At 44.5% G+C, this 27,200-nt stretch overlaps 1 protein-coding gene across 1 annotated transcript in view; it reads right to left on the reverse strand.

Annotated features, from left to right (window-relative positions):
* The window catches only part of itga9 (integrin, alpha 9), a 570,745-nt gene that overhangs the window by 466,496 nt on the left and 77,049 nt on the right, over nt 1-27,200 (reverse strand). Inside the window, exons 6-9 of the mRNA XM_041190128.1 lie at nt 18,283-18,412; nt 15,624-15,709; nt 11,941-12,003; nt 668-805 (exon numbers count right to left, since the gene is read on the reverse strand). Of these exons, the coding sequence (XP_041046062.1) occupies nt 668-805; nt 11,941-12,003; nt 15,624-15,709; nt 18,283-18,412 (417 nt within the window). The remainder of the gene's footprint in view (nt 1-667; nt 806-11,940; nt 12,004-15,623; nt 15,710-18,282; nt 18,413-27,200) is intronic.

Genomic DNA, 27,200 nt, shown 5'->3' on the forward strand with positions numbered 1-27,200 from the left:
ATGTGGAAGTGATTTGATGGGCAATATTCCCAATGATTAATCCTCCATGCCATATTTCCCACTCCACACACACTGTCAATCAAATATTTTATTGGGATGGAGCCTTGGAAACTTCAGTCTGCACTGTAAGCACATACTGTGTAAATTTTCCTATGTTACTGAAGCCCATATCCCACTCCCATTAAAATAAAAGCAAAATACTGTGGATGCTGGAAAACTGAAATAAAAACAGGAAGTGCTGATAATACTTAGCAGGTCTGGCAGCATCTGTGGAGATGAGGGTCCCAGACCCGTATTTTCCTTTTGTTTCATGACATCCTACCCTCTACCCTTCCCAGACATTCCTTTTTATTCTTCCTCCCATCCCCTTTTCACCGGCATAACACCCAACACATTTCTACCTTACTTCAGTTCTGATGAGTCATATTCGACTCAAAACGTTGACTGTTTCTCTACACTGCTGCGTATTTCTAGCACTTTCTGTTTTTATTCCATTACCATTAATATGTGGCCCAAATGTTCAAAATAGGAGTGAAATTGCACCCTTTTCATATGGCAGACATTTCTCTGGTTAACTCTGCACAAACAAAGAGAAAAGGCAGTTCCTCCCATTTAGTCTTTTTATCTAAATAAGCAACCAAACACTTGCTCCAAAGAGTAAACTTACATTGCCCCTGTTGATGAATACAGTTACTTGACCTTCGTCTCTTATCTCCGTGAACATGGGGGCTCCAACCAGAAGATCCGAGTAGCCATCTGAGTTCAAATCAACAGTGCACAGTGACGAGCCAAAGTAGGAGCCCAGCTAGAATAAAGAAATTCAAATTGCATCATTATGTGTATTGGATAGACAGTTCCATCACTCAAAAAATCTTCGGTGGCTTCACATTTTAATATAATACAATAAAGTCCCACCATTCACAGAGGTTACGTTCCTGTGAAACCTCGCAAACAGCGAAATCGCGAATGATGAACGTACTTTACAATGGTAGTCAAATAGATAGCTTCGAGCCATCCTAATATTTTACATGGATAAAGGACCAAAGGCAATAAAGACTACGTCTGTAATAAATTTAAAGAGAAATTTACTGGAGAAATAGTTTAATAAAACGAGAAAGCAAGAAAAAAGAAAAATTTGTCACACACAGAGTACTTTATTTGAAAGTGGAGGTGGACTGCGAACGGGGTCGTGGGGAGTTCTTGCTGTCGGGGTCACGGGGAGATCTTGCTGTCGGGTCGCGAGGATGTCTTGCCACTGTCAGGGTCACGGGGAGATCTTGCCGCTGTCGGGGTCACGGGGAGATCTTGCCGCTGTCAGGGTCACGAGGAAGTCTTGCCGCTGTCGGGGTCACGGGGAGATCTTGCAGCTGTCGGGGTCACGGGGAGATCTTGCCACTGTCGGGGTCACGGGGAGATCTTGCCGCTGTCAGGGTCACGGGGAGATCTTGCCACTGTCGAGGTCGCGGGGAATTCTTGCCGCTGTCGGGGTCACGGGGAATTCTTGCCACTGTCGGGGTCACAGGTAGTTCTTGCTGTTGGGGTGACGGGGAGTTCTTGCCGCTGTCGGGGTCACGGGGAGTTCTTGCTGTCGGGGTCGCGGGGAGTTCTTGCCGCTGTATGGGTCGCGGGGAGTTCTTGCCGCTGTCTGGGTCACGGGGAGTTCTCGTTGTTGGGGCCTTGGGGTTGGGAGGTGGGGGAAGAGGCTGGCTGCAAGAAATACAACGTGGGCACCTTCGTTTTTTGAAAACTTTATTTCGGAGGTTTTCTTTTATTCGGTATTTTCTAAAGGCGGCTTCTATTTTTTTTATTTTTAAAACCATGTATAAGTGCATTTGGGCCCACAATGGGTGAACTGGTGTACAAACACTTTTGCGCGGATATGCGAATTCACGAAAGAGGAAGTCTGGAGCACATTTCTGCGCTTAATGTTTTAGTCTAAGGAAATTCAAAGCTCAGTTGCCTGAAAATCAATTGCTGAATGAAGCAGGTGCTATTCTTTATCGTACTTTCAATCTAAAAGTGTTCTGACTGAGCAGTCATGCCCACCAGAAACATATATTGGACGTGCATGGAGCCTGATGATCCAAGCAATTAGAATGAAGAGTCAGAGAATCATGCAGGGCGCATACACAAATTTCTGATCAGCCCTGGTGTTGATTGGGGCTTCACAGCAAGTGGCGGGAAGTCAGAAATTAATGCCTTTAATATCATATTGAAGAAGGTGTCAGCCACTGGATAGAATGTTTGTTCAAATATACACACCCACCACCCTTGATAAAGTACTTCGAGTTCTCCCAACTGTCTGGTATTTTCCACTCTGTTGGAACTCACACTGCTTAGTGATGGCTGATAATTAGGTTTAGTAGGTACCATCATGTCATGTGGCACTACTGCTGTGCTACATATGATAGATTTCAAACTGTCCTAGCAACTCAAAACTGGGCAACTATGAGGCGCTGTGAGCCATCAGCAGCAGCAGAATTGTACTCAAGCACAATCTGTAACCTCATGGCCCAGCATTTCCCCCACTCTACCATTATCACCAAGCTAGGGAATCAACCCTGGTTCAATGAAGAGTACAGGAGGGCATGCCAGTAACAGCCTAAAATGAGGTGTCAACCTGGTGAAGCTACAACCCAGGACTACTTGTGCGCCAAATAGCATAAGCAGCAAATGATAGACAGAGCTAAGTGGCTCTACAACCAATGAATCAGATCTAAGCTCTGCAGTCCTGCCACATCCAGTCGTAAATGATGGTGGACAATTAAACAACTCAATGGAGGAGGTGTCTTACCTAGCACAAAGGAAGGTAGTTGTGATTGTTGGAGGTCAATCATCTCAGCTGCAGGAGCTCCTCAGGGTAGTGTCTTAGGCCCAACCATCTTCAGCTGCTTCATCAATGACCTTCCTTCCATCATAAGGTCAGAAGTGGGCATGTTCACAGTCAGCACCATTCACAACTCCTCAGATACTGAAGTAGTCAATGTCCAAATGCTGCAAAACCTGGACAATATCCAGGCTTGGGCTGACAAGTTGCAGGTAACATGCAAGCCACACAAGTGCCTGGCAATGACCATCTCCAACAAGAGAGAATCTAACCATTGTACCTTGACATTCATTGGCATTACCATTACTAAATCCTCCACTATCAACATCCTGGGGGTAACCTTTGACCAGAAGCTGAACTGGACTAGCTATATAAATACGGTGGCTACAAGAGCAGTTCAGAGGCTGGGAATCCTGCAGCTAGTAACTCACCTCCTGACTCCCCAAAGCCTGTTCGCCATCTGCAAGGCTCAAGTCAGGAGTGTGATGGAATACTCTCCACTTGCCTGGATGAGTGCAGCTCCAAGAAGCTTGACACCATCCAGGACAAAGCAGCCCACTTGATTGGCACCACATCCACAAACATTCACTCACTCTACCACCGACGAACAGTGTGTACTATCTACAAGGTGCACTGCAGAAACTCACCAAGGCTCCTTAGGCAGCACCTTCCAAACCCACAGCCACCACCATCTAGAAGTACAAGGGCAGCAAACATTTGGGAATAACACCACCTGGAAGCTCCCCTCCAAGTCACTCACCATCCTAACTTGGAAATATATCGCCATTCCTTCACTGTCGCTGGGTCAAAATCCTGGAACTCACTTCCCTAACAACACTATGGGTTGAACCACATAGACTGCAGTGGTTCAAGGAGGCAGCTCACCACCACCTTCCGGAGGACATTTAGGGATGGGCAATAAATGCTGGCCGAGTCCGCAGCACCCACTTCCCATAAATAAATTTTAAAAAACACATCCAAATAGGTAAACTAATGATGGTTAGTTGTGCTTAAGTACTCTTTAAGGAGCAGTGCTTCACAGTACACAGTGAAAAACTGCTGAGATGCTTAAATCCAGACAAGCAAAAACCCTTTAACACAACTATAATTGTTACGGATTTTCTACTTCCATACCCAAATCCTAGTCTGCTATTGATGCCCAAGTCAGGGTCAGGGAGGCAGCAGCTTCCTTTCTGGCAAGTTAAATCGATGTACAATATATTTTTGGACGTACACAAGCGATCCCACCCAATAAATAAGGAAAAGGACCTGGGAGGAGATGGATTCAACAATCACCTGCCAGGTCAAAGATTGATAATAAGGTGCAGTTCATTGATAATTGAAAACATGTACCTTATTGCCAAACTCTCACAAAGGACACCAGACACAATCTGGTCCTTCCAACACCTCTCCCAAACCCATCTGACATCATTGTTTCCATAGTCGTATCTCCATTATCATAGCGAATGCTGGGCTAGCAGGAAGTGATTCTTGGCAGCAATGCTGAGGTTATCAGAAAGATCAGCCACCAGCACAGTTAATTGTTTTCACTGCTATGCACATTTACAATCAATTATTGTGCAGTGTATTCATCCAGACTCTAGAGGGGGAACTAGGAACAAAGGTAATCTGGTACCGAAACAGAAAATGATAGAAATACTCGGCAAGTCAGACAGCATCTATGGAAAGAGAAGCAGAACTACTCATGCTGAGTATTTCTTGTATTTTCTGTTTTTATTTCAGATTTCCAGCTTCCGAGGTATTTTTCTTAAAAATTATGGGGTGTGTCTAATAATTGTAACAACCAAGGATTCCTGCAATTAAATGTGTGCTTTAAAGAAAACATGTATTTTATAACAATGATGCTTCAAAAGCATTAATGAGAGTTTTTTTTTTTACAGGTAATTTCAGGAGGTATAAGTATGATTAAGTTTTGCATGGCACAAAGGCTTCATTCAACTATAGGCTCATATTTTTCTGAAGTAAGTAACCATACATCCAATGTTTCCCCTATCAATACAAGTAATAGTGCACTGCTATTAGTAATATGGGGGTTACATTTTGCTTCATTATCAACCCATTTGCAGCTTAAACTACAATAGCAGTAGGAACAAATTCTCAAAAGAAAGTGAACCACCCATGATGGCTGGAGGTCTACCCTTTCTGATTTTCAGACAGATCTCAACCAAGGTGGCTAAAGCATCTGCTGGAACAGACAAGGGCCTCTTTAATGAACGCATGTCATGGTCAAATCACACAGTTGTGGTGCAATGCCATCCTCTTTATTTGCATTACTACCGACAGCTCTTCAACCCGCCTGCTGACCACGTGTGGTACAAGTTGGGATGAAGCATTGCATAACTGCCTCTGTTGTGGTACTGCAGCTCGGCAAACTCACTGATCTGCACGTGAACAGACTGCAGGGCATCCAGGATGCAATGAAAGCCTCCATCCATTCAACCTCAATACCTGTCCAAGGTGGAGGAAATGGTGAAAGCTGGTGTGGCATCAGTATGAGAAGGCCTGAGAAATGCTTCAATGAAGGTCTAGATGCAGCCTTCATTGTTCTCACACAGTGTGCAGAGTTTCAATGCCATACACCTGAACCCCAGGCAACTTGTAGTTGACTCCACCACATAGTCCATACATATTTGTCCCATTACCATCTCTTTTTATATTACGCTTAATCTCTCCAGCCTATCAGACCTTCCCTCCCTTCCCCTCCTTTCTCAAAAACCGTAACACCTCTAATCACACTCAGTCCCTCAAAGGGCACTGACCTGAAATGTTATTTCTATCCATGGATGCTGCCAGACCTGCTGAATATTTCCAGCCTTTTCTGTTTTAATTTTGCTGCAGAATTTCCCTGCCAGGCAATCCAATTAATTTAGCAATTGCTGATATACAGAAAGTCCCTAAAATTTAAATCTTTGCCCTCATTCCATGAGCATGTCCTGCCCTTTCAACCCACCCCTGCTTACTTTGCTCAGTGAATCAAGGGCCTAAATATTTCCCTCGTCAGGCGCGTACCCAGGGGCAGTCGGGAAACAGGCCTCTGACAGCGATCGGCCCATGACCACAATTTCACACTGACTGGCCAATTAAGGCCCACCTGTCATAAAACGCATCTTCCGAATGGTCGGGAAGCGCGGGCGGGGGCCTGTCGAGTGCTGGGTCCAGTGATGACCCAGCAGCTGATTTAAAGTCAGCAGAGGCAGCTCCCCGAAGGCTGTCAGGGGAGAATCTTTCTGTGGTCTGGAGGTTGGAGCAATGGCCTCACCAGCGGCTGGAGATGTCAGGCGGGAGGGCAGGTTGAGTGGGAATTCCGTCGCCCATTTCTTGGATGAGTGACTCACGGTCCTCGTGGAGGAGGTGAGTGTCAGGCAGGACACCCTCGTTCCCAGGGATGGCAGGAGGAGGCCACCACACAGAGCAAAAAAGCTTAGGAGGACGTGGCAGCTGAGATCAACAGCCATGACATTATGAGGTGCACACAGGAGCAGTGTCGTAAAAGGTTCAATGACTTACTTCGTTCAGCAAAGGTGAATAACGTGTTGGCATGGATCAGTGTGGAGAAGTGCTAAGGGCTGGCCATCGCCCTGTGGAGCTCAGGGGTGTTAGAGTCTGAATGCCAACCGTCAATGCTGCCAGAGCTAGCCAAGGGGGTGAGCCCTGGCTGCTGGGTCTGAGTGCCTTGTGGCTCGAGGGCCACAGCTCTGATGTGCTCTGCAAGTGGTCCTCAGGAGGAGTTGGCCAGGCCTCAATGGCGCTGCAGGTAGAAGGTGGACTAACCAATGCTCCTCTGTCCTTTCAGGAGAAGAAGAGGAGCCATAACACCATCAAGAGGTCAAGGACAGGCAGAAACCCCCCAAACCTCCTAAGCATGACGAGGTTTGAAATGGATGCTTTGGAGCTGAAGAGCTGCCCCCATCTCGGTCAGCCAGTCATGGAGAGGCAGGGGTCTCTGACGAAGGTAAGAGTACAGGTCACAGAGGTGAGAGTTTCGGATGGTGCAAACATTCTTGTGCAGTTTCATCATTAATGGGAGCCTCAAACCTGAAGTCCCCATTGATCACTGAAAGACGATGGCACTGTGATGCAGCTCTCCATTGTCACCAGGGTGCCTGACATGCACAGTGACAGTGTGATGACTTAAACTAATGATGTTGTTGTTCTCCATTAGATTCGCCAGCACACACTCGTATGCAGGACCCCAAAGAGCCAGAGGACTGCCAGGCCTCAGAGCACCTGCTTCACACCCCATCTCTGAGCCAGGCACTAGTACAGATACCCACACCTCGGTGGGTGTTTGGTCGTCAGCTAGAGTGTCGGTGCACAGCGGTGAGGGCACTTCACACTCGCATGAGGAGCAGGTGGAGGCAGAGAGTGCCCAGGGTGCCAGCAATTGGAACATTGCTGAAGACCAGGAACATGCCGATTCGAAAGCTGATGATGAACCTCTGGAATCGTCCATTAAGCAGCAGAGGTTGGATGTCCTGCGGAATGTGCGGGAGGGTCTGGCAGAGATCCAGGAGGGTATGTTGTGGAGGAGTCCGTGTGGGGCACGAGCACTACATTGTCCCTCAAGGCCGAGCTCACTGCCTCCTCCATTGAGAGAGTGATGACTCTTATGGAGAGGCAGCTCCAGGGTCAGAATCAGGGATTCCTGGGGTTGCGCTTGGATCTGCAAGCCCTCACATAGGCAATGACCTCAGGTGATCAGTACCAGTGTGGGCGATGGGTGAGGCACCCAGTATCCCAGCTAGGTGCCCATCCATCAGTGGAAAGCAGGGAGGTCCAGAGAGGTCTCATGTTGGCACACCACCTACTTGTCTCTGCGGGCGCCTCTCAGAGCACTCTGGATGATGGCAGCAGCTCCTCCGCCCCTCTGCCAGTGACCATGGCATCTGATGAGGCTGTAATGACTGGGGAGATGCCAGCCGTGGCACTGGCCGCTCCCTCCCAGGCAGGGCCAGCACAGGCTCCACTGACCAGAGGATGACCACCAAGGTCATCAAGGCCAACAAAACAGCAGGCTGCCTCCAATGCTGCTGCCAGCGAGGCCGAGGGGGTGGGGCACAAAGGCGTAGCACTCGTAAACATAAATTTAAGGCACAATGAGCACAAGAGGGGCTGTTCTCAGGTGATCTTCCATTCTGCAATGTTTTGTTAATATGTTTACTGGTGCAGCCAACACCAGATATAGTTCTGTTCATTTGATGTGAGTGTCAAAATTATGTAAATTTTGCTTTTGTCTTAATGGCCTGAGTATGCTTCAACTCTTTTTGCAGGTGCAGGGCACGTCAATATCTCATGCTGGACGTGAGTGGCTCTAATATTTATTGCACAGGCACTGAGTGGGCTTTGGGTTCAAATGAAAGGGTCATTTCAGACATCCGGGATGGAGGCGGCAGCCCTGGCATGAGGTGGAAGCTGATCTCTGGCAGCCTAGCTGAAGGAATATTGGATCAAAGTGTCCCTGCCTCTCTGAAGGGTACAGAGGTCTGCCTCCATGCCCTCAGCATTCTCTTCACCTTGCTCCTCTTCTGACTTACTGCTGGATTCATTCTCTGTGGCCTGTGGAGCTGCCTCAAGATCTTCTTTCTCCGGTGTGTCCCTCCTTGCCAGTGCCAGATTGTGGAAAGTGCAGCATGCAACCACTATCAGTGACACCAGCTCTGGGGGGTATTGTAGTGCTCCCCCTCTATGGTCCAGGCACAGGAAGCGCATCTTCAGGAGACCTATGGTCCTTTCTATCACTGCCTTTGTGGAGGCATGACCCCTTTATAACATTGCTCCGCCTCTGTTCTTGGGTGGTGGAGAGGCATCATGAGCCACCTTTTCAATGGATATCCCTGGTCACCCAGCAGCCATCCATCCTGTAGGGCTGCAGCACTGAACAGCCTTGGCACCAGGGAGTGTCGGAGGATGTCTGCATCATGGGAACTGCCAGGGTACCTTGCACAGACTTGCAGAATCTGCGTCTTGTGGTCACAAACTATTTGGATGTTCATTGAGTTGAATCCTGTTGACTAAGGCACCCGGCTGACCCACTGGCGCTTTGATGGCCACATGTGTGCAGTCGGTTGTACCCTGGTTGCGGGGGAACCCAGCATTCTCTGCAAACCCTCTGGAGCGCTCAGCCTGGCTGGCCTCGTCCGTATGGAAATGAATAAATGTCATGACCTGCCTGAATAGAGCTTCAGTCACTAGCTTAACGCAACTGTGGACAACTGATTGGGAGACTCCACAAAGATCCCTCACTGACCCCTGGAAAGAGCCGGACGTATAGAAGTTGAGGGCCACTGTGACCTTCAAAGCCACTGGCAGGGGATGTCCGCCTACACAGTTGGAGGTGATCTCAGGCACAATCATCTGACAAATGGAGGTCACAGTCTCCCTGGAGAGGCGGAGCCTCCTTCGGTATCGCACCTCGGACATATTGAGGTAGCTGCATCACTGCCTGTAAACCCTGGCAGCAGGATTCTGGCATCTTCTACAGCCCCTAACACCTTGGACTACCTGCTGCCCTGCACCCCTTGTGCCTGCAGCTCTCCTCCCACAGGTCCCTTCCCTGGGAGCTGCATTGGGACACCTGGCCTCCTCTCCCTTCTGCCCCTCTCTTCCTCCTAACAGAAGGTGCCACCAGCAGAGAGCACAATCCCCATTAGCAGGGTTACAGAAAGCTGTCTGATACCTGGAAGGGTCCACATGGCCAAAATTCTCCCTGGGCCTTGGAAACACTAATGAGTCCTGAAATAAAGTCTGGAAATGCTAAGAATGAAGCTCAGAACAGAGATGAAGCTGTCAAGTTCAAATTAGCAACCAGCAGCAAACTACCTCCTAAACTCCTCACTACTTACACTGGCAATGCTGCTGACCCTTTTCATCCCACCCTTGGATGAAGTTTTGTAAAAGGTGGGCTACCCACCTGCCTAAAATCGCAAACAATTACCTTTTTAATGGCCTTAAGTGGCCTTTTAATTGTTGGCGGGCATGGCTCCATCACCCATGCGCGCCTGCCGACCTGAAGATTGCTCACATGCAGGATGATGTCAGAACATTCACCCGATGTCATCTCGTACGATTTTATGCCATTTCAGGTCGGGCACGCACCCGCTCGTGGAACGTAAAATTCTGCCCAACCAGTGTACACCCCTCAAACTAACTATTCACAGCTTGGGCTGGTGCTTGGAAATGATGGTGAACTAAAGCTATAACAACGCAGCTGTTCGTTTACGTTAAAATTAAATTAGTTGGCAAACTGCCTTCATCTTTGACCAGTTTTAAGACTTTATAAATGTTGTTATGCCTATAATAGCTATGTTTTTATTTAGATGGTAGCTTGAAAAGAAAAGCTATAAGATGTATTTTTGTCTGATGTAAATTAAATGACAACTGCTAGATTATTGCTGTCATATCCCCACAATACCAATATTTTTTTATTTTTCTTTCACTGGCTTGTGAAAAATTTTCTGGAGTAATTTGAAATACTATCTAGATACAGATAAGTGAGTAAACACAGCTGTTTCTGTCTGAAATAGGTGCAGCACTTCATGCATAACCGGCAACTCTGAAATCGATGTTAATGCAAAAACGGAAGTTAAGGATTACACATTTAAATAATGCTGAAAAAGGAGACATGTTGCCAAAGATTTTCAGCTTGCATTCATCAGGACAGTTTACAAGAATACCAATCGTGAAGGGAACAACAATTTATAATGCTTAAGAGAGTGCTGATTGATTGGCAAGTAGATTCTGATTGGTAGAGGTGTTGATATGGAGAGTGCATTAGGGAACATTTAATTGCCAAGAATTTTTTCAAGTTCAAACGAGGCAAGTCGGCTTTGATTGGTCACACCATTGTCATGGGGAATGAACCAGGGAATGGCTGTGCCCCAAGCTTTTGTTTAGTTGAAAAGAGCGCAATGTGTGGACATGCTCCTTCTGTCTGTGAAAGACAGGGCCCTGTGTGTGAACGTATATAGCTTCCAGTATGCAGCAAGCCTGACTCAATCTTAAATTGACTGTCAGCACAACAAGAACTGTTTAGCAAGTGTTGTCCAATCAAGGAATCACATCTAATACTGGACACAATGGGCAGAATTTTCCGTGCCCGTTGGCATCAGGCATCATGGCGGGCACGAGCAGACAATATAGTGGGAAGGCCAAAAATCAGTTTCATTGTCGTGAAACCAGTTTGCAACCTCTGGGGACGTCAGTGGTGCACCGCATTTTGCGCCGCCGCACATCGGGAGCTTCATTTTAATACATCTGCATATTATTATAAGCCCTGCTCGCCAGAATCATTCACCCACACTGGATCATCCAGGCATGTCAGCAATTTATAAGGCATGAACCTGGTGTGCTGCACTTCAATGGGAACTTGGAGGTGAGTGTATGGCAACATTGCTTAGCACTCACAAAAGTCGCCTGTTGGACTTAAAGGTTGAGGCGCCACACATTTAGGTGAGAGCAAAGGCAAGTCGCTTTTTCCCAGCTGACTGACAGTGCGATGCTGGGTCAAGAGCTGCACTGTGGTTGGGGCAAGAGCTGGACTGCGGGTATTGGTGGTGCACAAGCACGTACAGGCTGGGGCCGGAGGGGAGCAGCCATTCAGTAGGGAAGCCTTATATAAAGTTACCATTCCTCCACAGCTGAGACGGTTCAAACGACACAGCCACATTGACATGCTTGGAGTTGGACCTCTAGCTTATCTGCCCACTTCAGCAAAATAGAGGCCTGAGAGTGCCACCAAATGGTCCAGAGCTCTTTGGCCCTCGGGCACAGACTGCAAACTAATGAGTGTTTTAGTGGACTGCAAAACAATTGGATGACTGGGCACATTGTACAATCTCCTTGTGAAAGCTGGCCATGGAGCAGTCACTTGTGGAGGCGCTCTCAGCCCCTTGCAGTGTCATCATTCAGGTTTGGACTTATCTTGTTTTCTTTTAAACTGAAGTTAGCCTTGCCTCACCAGAAATTTAGACACCATTTGCACACAATTAAAACACGTCAGACCTTCTGTTGCCTTTTAAATATATCGAGCCCATAAATTGATGCTCAGAAACAGGCAGGAATGTAACAAAGCATCGATTGTCTAAAAAACTGACCTCTTTTCCTGGAATTGTGAAAATCGCCGTGAGTTTGCCATTGCCAATCTTAAATATATAAACCTAGAAAAGGAAGTTAGATGGCATTATATTGTATCAACCTTAATTAGGTAGATCATATTATAAACATTACATCTATGTTGAAAGATAAATAACGTATCAAATGTCATCTCATAATAATTCCTCACAAATGTATATTGTTTCTTAGGGGAATAACACAAAAAACAGCTGTCTAGCCCTCACCCCTCATAACCTCTCAAACCTATAACACTCCCCATGTCACCCATACCCATCCCGCATGGTGCTTTATAGCCCTGTTCCAACCAATGCTCCTCCACCCCCCCACTCATGGCCCTTTATAACCTCTATGTCAATTTATGCCCTTTTGCCCATTCCCATGGCCCTTTATAGTTCCTATGCCAACTTATGCTAGCCCAGGCCCCTCCCCTAACCCACCGGCCTTTGCCCTTACATCTACTATGTCAATTCACCCAGTATCCACCATGGGCAGAGCTCACGGCCATACTGAGATTAAATAAAGCTCTTAAGTATCTATTGATGAAGTTGCTGTTTCAAAAAAATCACCCTCATTGATGAAAAACCCGGTCATGACATTTAACTTCCCTTAATCGCTTATTAAAACAAACATTCGTATTCAGAGCCCCACTTCGAAGCGTTTATACCCACTTAGACCTGTCAATCAAACTGTGAGCTGACAGGAACCCCACAGCGATAATGACCGGTTGTGAAATCAGTCATGCAGCACTAATCCAGTAATGATAACCCTCAGGCTTATGTCAACAGACAAAGTGAAATAGCAAGCGCTGATTTTTTTAACCCTGCAGACAACTTTTATTTCTAGTATTTAAAGAACAGAACATTTAAATTCTTTGACAGCTTGACAGTTCTCTTGACTGTTCGCTTGATAGCTCCAAAAAGTTTATGTACTTTTTACGTAAATTCATGTCTAATTTTAACAATCCAAAAGGGCACCTGGCCTCTCCTAAAGGTGTACCATGACCATATCCAAAAGGATACACTTAAGTCCAAAAGGGTGCCCTACCTTTCCAAAGAACTCCGGTAGCTTTGGACCGTCTCCTACCCAGTGTTTTAAGTGCACAAGTCATGATTTGCACATTCCACTAGCCAAAATCAGATCTGACTGAGGCAGATGCACTTTAACATGTGCAGTTGCCTCCGTAAACCATGGATGTGCACATTAGAACCCACCCCCATTACCCAACCCTACCCCCACAAAAATGCCAGAGGCCAGGTTCGGGGATGGGCCTCTGCTGCAATTTTTGCAAAGACAGAGAACCTCTCGGTCTGTGCAAAAATTTTGGACGCACAATCTGAGTGAAGTTGATCGATGAATTTAGTCTCAATGAGCACCCAATGTTTTCTGATGGGCACATTTATAATGGAGATTGGGTTATGGATCATATAAATGGAGCATGGACAATGAACACCTACCTTTAGCATTGATTGAACTACGTGTTCCAACCTGGAAACCACAGATCAATTGAAGCTGACCAGGTTAATGCATGAGGAACCAGATTATGTAAATTTTATTTTACTGTTTGGCTAGATGACTGGATTTTTAAGATTGTTTATGATCTGAGCCCAGATATTCAATCTGTCTGCATTCTTCCTGCTCCTTCTACTTTCTTGAGGCTCTTGCCTCAAGAAAAGGAAATGAACTGTCCAGAAATGGACGCATCAGAGGAGAGCGAGAACAGGACAATATGACAAGGAAGAGAGATCAGAATGTGAGAGAAGAGAGGGAGAATGGGACACTGAGAAAAGAGGGAGAACAGGATATGCGTGAGAAGAAAGGGTGAACACGATCATTGGTGGCACAGTAATGTTTCTTCCATGATGCACATGCCTGGCTGCACAGCAATCCAGAAATTACCACGTATTGGAATAAACAGATCTGTCACAACATTATGAAAGTTAGAGGGATTATGATCAGCAGGCAAAGCAGTCAGGTGTATCCTTAAATTTCTGCACTACAAAATAAATTAATTGGGAGCCTGGCAGAATTAACACTTTATGTCTAGGGCCAGAATCTGCCCCTGCAGGAGGAGAGGAAGGAGGCAAGCAGACCTAAGAATTTGGCAAGACTTATACATGACGCATTCTGACCTCCACTGGAAGTAAGTTCTGAGCAGCAAGGCCAATGGTCGACCTTCCTGACCCGCCTCCACTTATGTTTCTTAAGTCACCAATTAACGATCACTGAAGAGCCACTTCCCAACTCTGCTGCAATTTTCACAGACCTAGGTGGGCCTGCCGACATGTGGCCTGTATGACTGGTTAAACTGTGTGGCTGCATGTCAGCTGGAGTGGGAAGGTCCCTTGATCTGCACTAATCCGTTAATGATTGAAGACATGGACATAGGGCTGGGGTGGGAAGGGGAGTAGGGAAGACCACTGACAGCCAACCCCTGCCCTACCAACCTCCATGGCCCCCTCCACCTGCAAACCCCATCCCACGGGATCCTCCCCACCCCCAAAGTAACTTTTTCCTGAGTCATTGCATGATCCTGGGACTCCAAGGGTGTTGTTCTGAAGGCAACCGTGGTCTCCTCCATGGTGCTACCAAGTGCAAGAGCTGCCAGCCTCTTGGCGAGCAGGTAGTGGTCTTCCAGGGTCTTCAGTCTGGAGGAAGGCCCACTTAAGTACCTGATAGAGAGATGGTATGATGGGCCTTCCTCTTTGGAGTTAACACAGGTATCTCGCCGCTTTTTCAGGCAGCGCACAAGATTCCTGCCGAGAACGGAAGAGTCCATTTTTTGTGTAATGAGAGGAAGCAAAACCAAAAAACATTCCTCTATGTCCTGTACCTTCAGCTTGCAAGGGAATAGTAAGTAATGCAGTGAGATGATGTTGAGACTAACGGGTAAGGTTTAAAAATGTACAAACCAGTCATGGAACCTTGCACACTAGAGATATGCTCAAGGAAATCAAGAAACCGCAAGCCATTCAGATATTCTATCTATTAATTTTAATGGATGGGAAATCATGGGAAGCATACAAGCATGTTTTGCCAGCATGTACTCCTGGTGGGCAAAGCTTTTCACCTGAACCACACATTACAAAATGTACCCTCAAACATTGTCCCAATTCCTTCATTTTTCAGCACTTGAGATGGGACTGATACATTTGGGCCCATCGGAAACAGCAAGCATCTCCATAAAACATCTTCGCAAAAGGGACAGCAGAATGAGATTGGCCTTCTAAATCAAGACTGCATATCGTTATCAATCTACTGAAATGGAGTAGGTTCCAACTCATTTCTGACCTTGAATTATGGCTAGGCTAAGCAGGGCTGGGGTAAAAACAAAGGGTTAGTACAATAAGAAGTCTCCATTGACCTGAACCATACACCAGCAATAATATACATTACCTGAATACAACTAGAAAGCTTTATAATTGTGGCTGCTTTTCAAGAATTGGATCCAGATGTTCTGAGGCCACTTGTTCAAATAAAACTCTTAGCACCACAAACAAAATTGTATAAATAAACAGTAACAAAATGCTCCTTTTAGAACACAGTTGCTCTTGAAAAATAGAATGAATCTGCAAATGTGGCTCTATATTGCACGACATGTAGTCAGTTGTGGCCAGTTATGGTAAGAGTGGACTACTAAATTGGGTACACTTCCTTAGACCCATACCTTTCCAATGCCTTCATCCTGTGGGGCTCCTCCTACAATCTCCAAAGAACCGGGCTGTGTGAAATGGCCGGTAGCAACTGCATATCCTATATAGAAAAGAAGAGCATAAGGAACACGTGGTCCAGCTGGTTCAAATTAACAGTAGGGCCTGTTTCAGCAGCCTCCATTCATCACCCCCTGCCCCAGCCCCCAACTCAATGTAAACAAATAGGTTTAGTAACTGCTTTACAATTACATTTGTCATTGTGAACTGCAACTCTCAGGAAATCCAATGCAACTACTCCATTGCAAAAAAGAAATTGGATTAAAACAGCCTATGATTTTATTTTGGTTGTTCCCTCATTTTAGAAAAGAAAACTATTAAAAAATGGTACTTTAATTGAATATGTGTTCCAGTAAAGTCAATTTCCAATTAGATACAGTGGGGCTAATATTGATACAGATATTTTATTTAGGACTACAAAAAAATACTCAGTGCAAATGTAAAATGGGTCAAATTATGAATGCACAAATTGACCCTATGGTGAAATGTGTATCTCCCCCTCCCAATGAGTGCATGTAAAACTGATCTTCCTCCACTTTGAAGATCATTTGATATTTCTAATAGTTGGGCTGCACAAGAGTAAATTTCCCAACCTGTGATCCCTGAATAAACTAATGGACTCTTATGAACACAAGATATTTCATAAAACCAAAGAAAGGACTGGACAATATCGTCATAAGGGATTCGGCACCCCAACACCCCACCACAAACCAAACCTCAGGCATTACATGCCACCAATTTTAATGATCCAATCCATCATTCTTGCATAATTCTGTGTACATCTTGCACTAATAACAAACTCTTTGACAAGCTGTATGATTCTGACATCCTTCATTACCAGCCTACCAACTCTCACAGCTACCTCAACTACAGATCCTCACACCCCGCTTCCTGTAAGGACTCCATCCCATTCTCTCAGTTCCTTCGCCTCCGTCACATCTGTTTTGATGATGCCACTTTCCAAAACAGTTCCTCTGACATGGCTTCCTTCTTCCTTAAATGAGGTTTTCGACCCACGGTGGTTGACGGGGCCCTCTCCCTCCCAGAACCATGATAGGGTCCCCCTTGTCCTCACTTATCACCCCACCAGCCTCCGCATTCAAAGGATCATCCTCCGCCATTTCTGCCAACTCCAGCACGATGCCAGCACCAAACACAATTTCCCTTAACCCCCCCCACCGGCAGCTTTCCGCAGGGATTGTTCCCTCTGGGACACCCTGATCCACTCCTCCATCACCCCCTACACCTCAACCCCCTCCCACGGCACCTTCCCATGCATCCGCAGAAGGTGCAACACCTGCTCCTTTACTTACCCCCTCCTCATCGTCCAAGGGCCCAAACACTCCTTTCATGTGAAGTAGCACTTCCCTCAATTTAGTCTATTGCATTCACTGCTCCCAATGCAGTCTCCTCTATATTGGAGACACCAAACACAGACTGGGTGACCGCTTTGCAGAACACCTTCAGTCTGTCCGCAAGCATGACCCAGACCTTCCTGTTACTTGCCATTTCAACACACCACCCGGCTCTCATACCCACATGTCCATCCTTGGCCTGCTGCAATGTTCCAGTGAAGCTCAACGCAAACTGGAAGAACAGCACCTCATCTTCCGACTAGGCACTTTACAGACTTCCGGACTTAACAATGACTTCAACAACTTCAGATCATGAACTCTCTTCTCCATCCCCACCCCCTTTCCGATCCCCCTTTTTCCAATAATTTTTTAAAATATATTTTTCTTTTCCTACCTATTTTTAAATTTATTTTGATCTATCGCTTTATCTCCACCTTTTAGCCCATTTCGATCCCTTCCCCCGCCCGACCCCCACTAGGGCTATCTGCCACTTGCTTGTCCTGCTTTCTACCCTTAATGTCCCCATTAGCACATTCCTTAGATAATATCACCACCGTCAACACCCCTTTGTCCTTTCGTCTATGACATCTTTGGCAATCTCTTCTTGGCCTCCACCTCCCACTGGCCCCCTATCCAGCTCATATTTCACCTCATTTCTATTTTTACTTAGTTCTGTTGAAGAGTCATACAGACTCGAAATGTTAAATGTGTTCCTCTCCACAGATGCTGTCAGACCTGCTGAGTTTTTCGAGCTATTTTTGTTCTTGTTTCATGATTCTGACAGGACCTGTTCGGCATTTTTAAATACCAATACATGAAGCCTCACAAAATTCTTGATTTGTGAAGAAAAGTGACAATTTGGACACATCTCTCTCCATAATTTGTCCTCTGATTTTGTTTTTACAAGTATCTGTAAACTGTTGAGGATCCAGCCTGCCCTATATTCATTGCAATTAACCCACCAGACTACCATGCAGATGGTAAAGTGGAAAATCTGCCCCAGTGACACCAGAACGAAGAGCAGTGAGACCCCCAAGAGAATTTCACTCTGCTTCTCTTCGGATTCAATTTGGCCAGATTTTGACTTCACAGTTTTAAAATGTCCAAACGCCAAAATCTTCTGCTGCAACTTGAATCCTTTGGTGCATTTGCACCACAAGAAAACAGAGACAAAACATTTTTCACCAAATGTTGCTGGATTATCACTGAGATGTCAAGTATTTTATACTTGTGTACTACAAGATGCTCCAAGTTTACTTACCAAGGTAACGATAATGGCTGGGCCCAATAGTTGAATCCTCGAAGTGATAATACTTGCCATCCTTCAGGCTGTAAACTTTGACTGTGCCAGTCCAGTAGTATGACCCAGGTGCCCCCATTACAACCAGATCCTGCAAAATAAAGCAGATGTTAAACCCACTAAACTGATGGCAACAGTGCAGTATCGTACGCTCAGTGATCATAGAAACTACATTGCTAATTTCATAACCACCGTGCATGCTAAGTTGTTGCCAGAGTATGATTAGAGACCGTTAGCAAATTAGCTGTTCCTACTATAATCGAAGTCTGAGCCTAACATTTCCGCAATCTGGCTAAAATTGCCCAAACCAGCAAAGAGGATTGTGTAATTTTAAACTCAAGTTAGATCAAGCATAAGTTGAGTTTTCACAAGCTTTAATGCTGGTTTAAAAAACATTTCACCCAAAGCCAGCCTTGCCCACAAAACCCCACTGTGTGCAAATTTGCATGGAAAACAAACCTGACTACAAGATCAAAAGTAATTCAATGACTATTGAAGTGCTTTGGGGTCTGAGAGATGCTGTATCAATGAAAGCTCTTTGCTTTAATGATCAAGTGCTTCTTTGAGCCACAATTTGAATTACTTTATCAAACCCTTCAAATAATACAGGCCTGAATCTTCTGGCCAGCGTGCGGGGGCGGGCCACACTCACCAACGCGTAAAATGACGCGCAGTGATGTCGGGCGTGCATCCCGATGTCACCATGCGTCATTCCGATCTTCAGTTCAGTGGGCACGCACCGGAGTCGGCTGCATTGTCAAAAGCCTATTAAGGCCGTTTAAAAGCAATTGATATAATTAACAGGGCTGCCCATCCAACCTTAAGGTTTGGGGGCAGGCTGAAGGGTCCAGGCAGCCTTTGCATTTTTCATGAAACCTCAGGCTGAATGAGGTTTCATGAAGGGTTTATAAATGTAACGAAAATTTTTATTAAAATTCATTGACATGTCCCAGCTCATGTGACAGTGTCACATGAGGGGACGTGTTTGAATATTTTTTTAAAATCTTTATTTCAATTTTTCATAAACAAAGTAATCTCCCTGAAGCAGCTCCGTGCTTCAGGGAGATTTCTGTCCACTTTCGCGCGCATGCCCCAACTCTCCCTCCTCCCCCCACCCACACAGGAAGCACTCAGCACTTCCGGACACACATCACGCTAGGCAGGCCTTAATTGGCCCGCTCACATAAAATGGTGATGCACATAGATTCTGTTCTTTCCCAAAACAAACAAACAGTGTGGTAACAATTCTGGGATCTTTTTAAGAGTGCTACATCTCAAGTTCCACTTCTACGGACACACACATAACACAGCAATACCTTTCAATGTAAGTAATCAGCCATCATCCACAAGGGGCCATAGACATCTCTCTCTTTCTCTGTTAGCAAGAGGCAACGAGGCAGGCCTCCATAAACTACAACAGCTGGTAAAGAGATTGAACAGATGCCATTAGCATCTTCCTACACCACACTACCTCCATCTAGCCAACTGAGGTAACTGACCTCCAAAAGAAATCCCTCGGTAATTATTCTACATACGGTGATTGCAAACCAACTCCACAGGCAGCGTGCTTAATACGAACATACAAACAGACAAGGAGCAGGAGTAGGTCATTCAGCCCCTGGAGTCTGCTCCACCATTTAATAAGATCATGGCTGATCTGATAGTCACCTCAAATCTGCATCCCGCCTACCCCCGATAACCTGTCACCTGTTATAACCGATACAGTTGATAAAGCAGAGTTATTTTTAAAAAATCCCAGAGGGAAACTTTAAGCATCTGTCATAAACTATAATTTTAAGTGTTATCTTTGACGTATGACTCAACTCAGGCCACCTGTTTTCAAGGTTTTACATTAAACTAAACAAAACATTTTATTAATTTGCACAGGTTAAAATATATGTACACGTGGCAACAAATTATTACTATCATAGCTTTTAACAAATTCCCAAACTAATCTCCATTAAGGCAACAGCAACCCATAGACTTAACCAAACACCAGACAATGGATTTTCACCTTATGTATTCAAAATTAGGTTCTTTTCACCATGGAGCCAATTGGAGGCTTGCAGCTGCCTTTTGATCTTACATTGCCTCTGCCTTCAAACCTAAAACCTACTGAAGTTACACCTACCAGCCCCTGGATGTTAATTCTCATTGTATCAACAACCTCTTTGAACTTCACCTTTTAACAATGAAACCCCCCTGAGTACCAATTTTATTAGTAATATAAACATATTGCTTGGTAGCTGCTAGAAAAGCGTCAATTTTCACTCCACTTCTTGAATGATCTATTCAAAAAATGCAAATGCACTCTATCTCTCTTAAATATCAAAACTAGTACATAAAAAAGCACCCAGACTAGCTGGCTTTAATCCAGTTAAGTCATACCTGCAGATTAAACCTCTATTTTAAAAGAAAAATATTTTCCACAATAATATATACATTAATAGTTTCATGATATCAGTCCCTTGCTTATCAAGAATCTATCCACCTCAGCCATAAAAATATTCAAAGACTCTGCTTCCACTGCCTTTTGAGAAGAGAGTTCCAAAGACGCACGGTCCCATGAGAGAAAAAAATTTGCCTCACCTCCATTTTAAATGAGCGACCCCTTATTTTTAAACAATGAACCCCCAGTTCTAGATTCTCCCACCAGAGGAAACATCCTCTCCACATCCAACTTGTCAGGAACCTTCAGGATCTTATATGTTTCAATCAAATCGCCTCAGTGAATGCTCCAGTAGATGCCAGCCTAGTCTGTCCAACCACTCCTCATAAGACAAACCACCTATTCCAAATATTAGTCTGGTAAACCTCCGCTGAACAGCTTCCAACAAATTTATGTCCTTCATTAAATAAAGTGACCAATACTGTACACAGTACTCCAGTTGTGGTCTCACAAATGCTCTGTATAACTGAAGCATAATCTCCCTACTTTTGTATTCAATTCCCCTTGCAATAAATGATAACATTATATTGGCTTTCCTAATTACTTGCTGTACCTGCATACTAGCCTTTTGCGATTCATGCACTAAGACACCCAGATCCCTCTGCATCTGAGCTCTGCAATCTCTCACCATTTAGATAATATGCTTCTCTTTCATTCTTCTTGCCAAAATGGACAATTTCACATTTTCCCACATTATACTCCATTTGCCAGATCTTTGCCCATTCACTTAACCTATTTATATCTTTTTGTAGCTTCCTTTTGTCTTCTTCACAACTTACTTTCCTACCTTCTTTTATGTTATCAGAAAATTTGGCAACCATCCCTTCATCCAAGTCATTTATATAAATTATAAATAGTTGAGGTCCCAGCACTGATCCCTGTGGCGCACCACTCGTTACATCTTGCCAACCTGAAAAAGACCCATTTATACCTACTCTCTGCTTCCAGTTAGCCAGCCAATCTTCTATCCATGCTAATATGTCAACCTTGGCTCAGTTGTCAGCAGCCTTATCTCTGAATTACAAAGTTCTGGGTTCAATCCCCACTCAAGTACAAAAATCTACAACTAACACGATAGTGCAGTATTCTGCATTGCCTTTTGGCTGAGACATTAAACCAAGACCCCAACTGCCTATTCTGGTGGATGTAAAAGATCCCATGGTGCTATTTCAAAGATGAACAGAGAAGTTATCCCTGGTATCTTGACCAATATGCAATTGTACAGGGCATTGGTGAGAACAAACCTAGAGTAAAGCATACAGCTTTGGTCTCCTTATTTAAGGAGGGATATACTTGCATTGGAGGGCTGCTTCAGAGAAGGTTCACTAGGTTGATTCCTGAGATGAAAGGGTTGTCTTACGAGAAAAGGTTAACAAGGTTGGGCCTATACTCATTGGAGGTTAGAAGAATAAGAGTTGATCTTTGTGAAACACTTAAGACTCTGAGGGGGCTTGACAGAGTCTACAAAGTGCAAGACAGGAGTGTGATGGAATACTCCCCACTTGCCTGGGTGAGTGTAGCTCTCACAGCACTGAAGAAGTTTGACACCATCCAGGAAAAAGCAGCCTGCTTGACTGGCACCACATCCACAAACATTCACTCCCTCCACCTGCGGCACTCAGTAGCAGCAGTGCGTACCATCTACAAGATGCACTGCAGGAATTCACCAAGGCTCCTTAGACAGCAACTTCCAAACCCATGACCACTACCATCTAGAAGGACAAGGGCAGCAGATAGATGGCACCACCACCACCTGGAAGTTCCCCTCAAAGTCACTCACCATCCTGACTTGGAAATATATCACTGTCACTGGGTCAAAGTCCTGGAACTCCCTCCCTAACAACACTGTGGGTGAACCTACACCACGCAAACTGCAGCGGTTCAAGGCGGCAGCTCCACCAACACCTTCTCAAGGGCAACTAGGGATGGACAATAAATGTTGGCCCAGCCAGCAAAGCCCACACCCCGTGAATGAATTTTTAAAAAATCGATGTTGGGGAATTTAGAACTAGGGGCACAGTTTCAAAATAAGGGGTCTTAATACAGAGATGATGAGAAATTTCTTCTCCAGAGGATTGTTAATCTTTGGAGTTCTCTACCCCCAGAGAGCAGTGGAGACTGGGTCGTTGAATATATTCAAGGCTGAATGAAGCAGATTTTTGATCTACAAGGGAGTCAAGCATAATAGGCCAGGGGTGGGTGCAGGCAGGAAAATAAGTTAAGGCCGCAATCAGGTCAACCATGAACTTATCGAATGGCAGAGCGGGTTCAAGAGGCCAAATGACCTACTCCTGCTCCTTTTCCTTACATTTTTATATTGTTATTTCATTTTAATGACAAGATGAAGAATTATATCCATTTTAACAAAGACTTTCAGCACTCAGAAAAAGTGAATTGAGCAACGTGTAAAATGTTCAACAAAACCAGTGTTTCAAATCCCCCAAGTTCCATTGTAATATTATAATGTGGTTAAGGAGCTCTATCCTAATAGGTAAATTTCACCACTCAGAAAGACTACCTTTAAATAAGCAGGAACGACAACCGCTTGGAACATTTTCTCACAGTTTCATGCCAGTCCAAGTGGAGGGCATTCGTATAGGAGTCCATTGCTGAGCACGTTTTAATGGGAAAACATACAATATGAAAATATAGCACAGACATCATTAACAATAAACTTCAAAAAAAACTAAGGACTAACATGTAAAACTAATCACCAGTATTCAAAGTAACTTTAAGACCATTCCCTCTCACTGCTGTCCCCATTTCTGACATGCAGAAGGAATCTTTATGTTGTCACAATAATCACTTGTCACTATAATCAAGCATTATTATACAAAAGCAAAGGGTGTTTAAAAATCCATTCTCAGAATGTGGCTGATGCTGGCAATCATCACATTAGCAACCTTGAGCAGAAGGTGGTGAAGAACCTCCTCCTTGAAATCACTGCAGTCCTTGTGATGGTGAGGCTCCCCCAATAGTTTCAGTGAAAGGAAATTCCAGGATACTAAGCTACTCGTGGTATCTTCTTAATGTATATTTTTTTTATTTGTTCTTGGTGTCGCGACTCACTAGGGATAGTGCACTGTAATATTAAGCCCCACTGCTCCTCGAGCCACGACAAATGTGAAAAAGTTTGATCAAACCACCAGATTGCCCCAATTCTACCTAAATGTTTAATTTAGGTTAACAGAATACGAGCACCAGGTTTGTAAACTTAATAAGTGTCATCAAGTTATTAATGTATATAATGTTATTGGAAAAAAAAATCTTTTAAAGTAGAGGTTTAGTCTATGGATGTGTCTTAATTGGATTAAAATCAGCTAGTCTGGGTGCTTTGATGTGTACTAGTTTTGATATGCAAGAGAGATAACGTGCATTTGCATTTTTTGAATGTAGCATTCAAGAAGTGGGATAAAAACTACCACCTATCTTGCAGATACCAAGCAATATGTTTATATTACTAATAAAATTGGTACCATGAAAGGGGTTTTATTGTTAGAAGAGACTGGTGATACAATGAGAATTTACATTCAATGAGCGGTACTAGGAATAACTTCAGCAGCTTTCAGGTGTGCAGAACAGAGGTGGTGTGAGATCAAAAGGTAGCATTAAGCCTCCAACTGTCTCCACTGGAACCAAAGTGAAAAGAACCTCATTTTGAACTCATAAGGTGAAAATGCTTTGCCTGATGTCTGGTTAAGTCTATGGGTTGCTGTTACCTTAATGGAGATTAGCTTGGGAATTGGTTAAAAGTTATGTTGTGGTAATTTGAAGTCATGTGTATATATATTTTAACCTATGTAAATTAATAAAATGTTTAATTTAGTTTCATGTAAGGCCTCAAGAACTGGTGATCTGATTCCTGAAATTAGAGTTGCACCTCAAACATAACACTTAAAATTATAGGTTATGACAGTTGTTTAAAGTTTCCCTCTGGGATTTTTAAATAACTTCACTTTGCCAACTGCATCAGTCACAACAATAAGTAAATAACTGTTTATTGATCATTAACCAGTGAACTATTGAACTTGTTTAATAGTTCAAATAAACAAATATGAACTATTAATTTCTAACTCTATAGCCTAAATTCTACCCCTTCTTAAATCCCTATACACACACATACAAGACACATAAGACACACAAAAACATGGATTTTAAGGGTGGGATAAAACAGTTCACTTGCACCAGTTCCGGAGTACATGATTCGATGGGTTGATTTTGATCGATCTCTTCCAAATTCCTTTCAGTTCTTATTGATGGCACGAGGTGGTCTTCCAGCGATTTCAATATTTAGTTCATTGGTTGAGCACTTTCCTTTCAATGTATCTAACAGTGATTTTCCCCTTTGCCTCTTGACAGGGGTTTTGAGAGAGAGAGGTTATAGAGATATGAGGAGAAAAAACCAGCCAGCTATTATTGTGGAATTATTGGAATCTTCCACACACAGGATCAAGAGCTTTTAGGTCTTTTTCCTTTCAGGCTAGGACTATTCTGCTACACAGCTCTCACATAAAAGCTGGTCAGGAGCCAATTCATTGTTCAACATTGTTGCCAGGTAGTTCCCCATTAGACCAGATGCCTCCTCGGCACCATCCTGTCTTTGGCACACTCTGTTCCAGTACAGCAACATTGTATATATCTCCCGCACTGTTTCAGTGGGCATGTCCTTCAAACTGCAGCCATTGTAATTTTACTCCACAGTCCAACAGAAAATAAAAAGATATGTTCCTTCCAATGGGATGTGAGAAACTCTGGCAAGGCCAGAATTTTTTGCCCATCCTTAACTGCCCTTGAAAAAGTGGTGGTGAGCCACCTTCTTGATCAGCTGCAGTCCATGTGGTGTGGGTAAACACACAGTGCTGTCAGGAAGGGAGTTCCAGGATTTTGACCCAGTGATGGCGAAGGAACGGCAATATAGTTCCAAGTCAGGATGGTGTGTGGCTTGGAATAAACTGCAGATGGTAGTGTTCATTAGAATCTGCTGCCCTTGTTCTTCTAGGTGGCAGAAGTTTCAGGTTTGGAAGGTGCTATTGAAGCAAGTTGCTGCAGTGCACCTTGTAGATGGTACACACTGCTGCATTGCCACTGGTGGCAGAGGGATTGAATGTTTAAGTTGGTAGATGGGGTGCTGATCAAGTGGGCTGCTTTGTTCAGGATGCTGTCAAGCTTCCTGAATGTTGTTGGAGCTGCACTCAACCAGGCAAGTGCAAAGTATTCCCTCACACTCCTGACTTGTGCCTTGTAGATGGTAGCAAGGCTTTAGTGAATCAGGAGGCGAGTTACTTACCACAGAATTCCCATGCTCTGACCTACTCTAGTAGCCACAGTATTTATGTAGCTGGTCCAGTTCATTTTCTGGTCAATGATAAGGATGTTAATAATGGGGGATTCAGTGATGGTTAAACCGTTGAACATTAAGGCAAGATGATTAGATTCTCTCTTGTTGGAGTCTGTCATTGCCTGCATCACTCATGAATAATTGCTTGTCACTTATCAACCCAAGGCTGAATGCTGTCCAGGTCTTATTGCACATGGGCACAGACTGCTTCAGTATCCGAGCAATTGCAAATGCTACTGAATACTGCAATCATCAGAGAACATCCCCACTTCTGATCATGCTGAAAGGAAGGTCATTGATGAAGCAGCTGAAGAAACTTGGGCCTCGGACACTACCCTCTGGAACTCCTGCAATGATATCCTATGACTGAGACACTGAAATCCAAACATATCCAAATTCCTTTGCACTGGGTATAACACCAACCAGTGGAGAGTTTTCTCCCAATTCCCATTAACTTCAATTTTGCTTGGGCTGTTTGATGCTACAGTCGGTCAAATGCTACCTTGATGTCTAGGGTATTCACTCTCAACTCAACTCTGTAATTCACCTCTTTTGCCCATGTTTGGCCAATATTCTAATGAGGTCAGGAGCTGAGTTCCCTGATGGAGACCAAACTGAGCATCAGCGAGCAGGCTATTGCTGAGTAAGTACCACTTGATAGCACTGTCAATGACATCTTCCACTTTGATGACTGAAAGTAGACTGATGCAGCATAATTGGCCAGATTGGACCTGGCCAGCTTTTGGTGGACATGGCATATCTGGGCAATTTTCCACGTTGATGAGTCAATACCAGTGTTGTAGCTGTACTGGAACAGTTTGGCCAGGGGCACAGTTAGTTCTGGAGCACAAGTCTTCAGTACCACTGTTAGAATGTTGTCAAGGCCTTCATTATATCCAGTGCCTTCAGCCACTTCTTGATATCACATGGAGTGAATGAAATTGGCTGAAGACTGGCACTTGTGATGTTGGGGACCTCAAGAGGAGACCGAGATAGATCAGCCGCCCAGCACTTCTAGCTGAAGATGGCTACAAATGTTTCAATCTTGTCTTTTGCACTCACTTGCTGGGTTCCCCCATCATTGAGGATGGG

Source organism: Carcharodon carcharias, chromosome 6 (genome assembly GCF_017639515.1).
Source record: "Carcharodon carcharias isolate sCarCar2 chromosome 6, sCarCar2.pri, whole genome shotgun sequence".
Classification (NCBI taxonomy): domain Eukaryota; kingdom Metazoa; phylum Chordata; class Chondrichthyes; order Lamniformes; family Lamnidae; genus Carcharodon; species Carcharodon carcharias.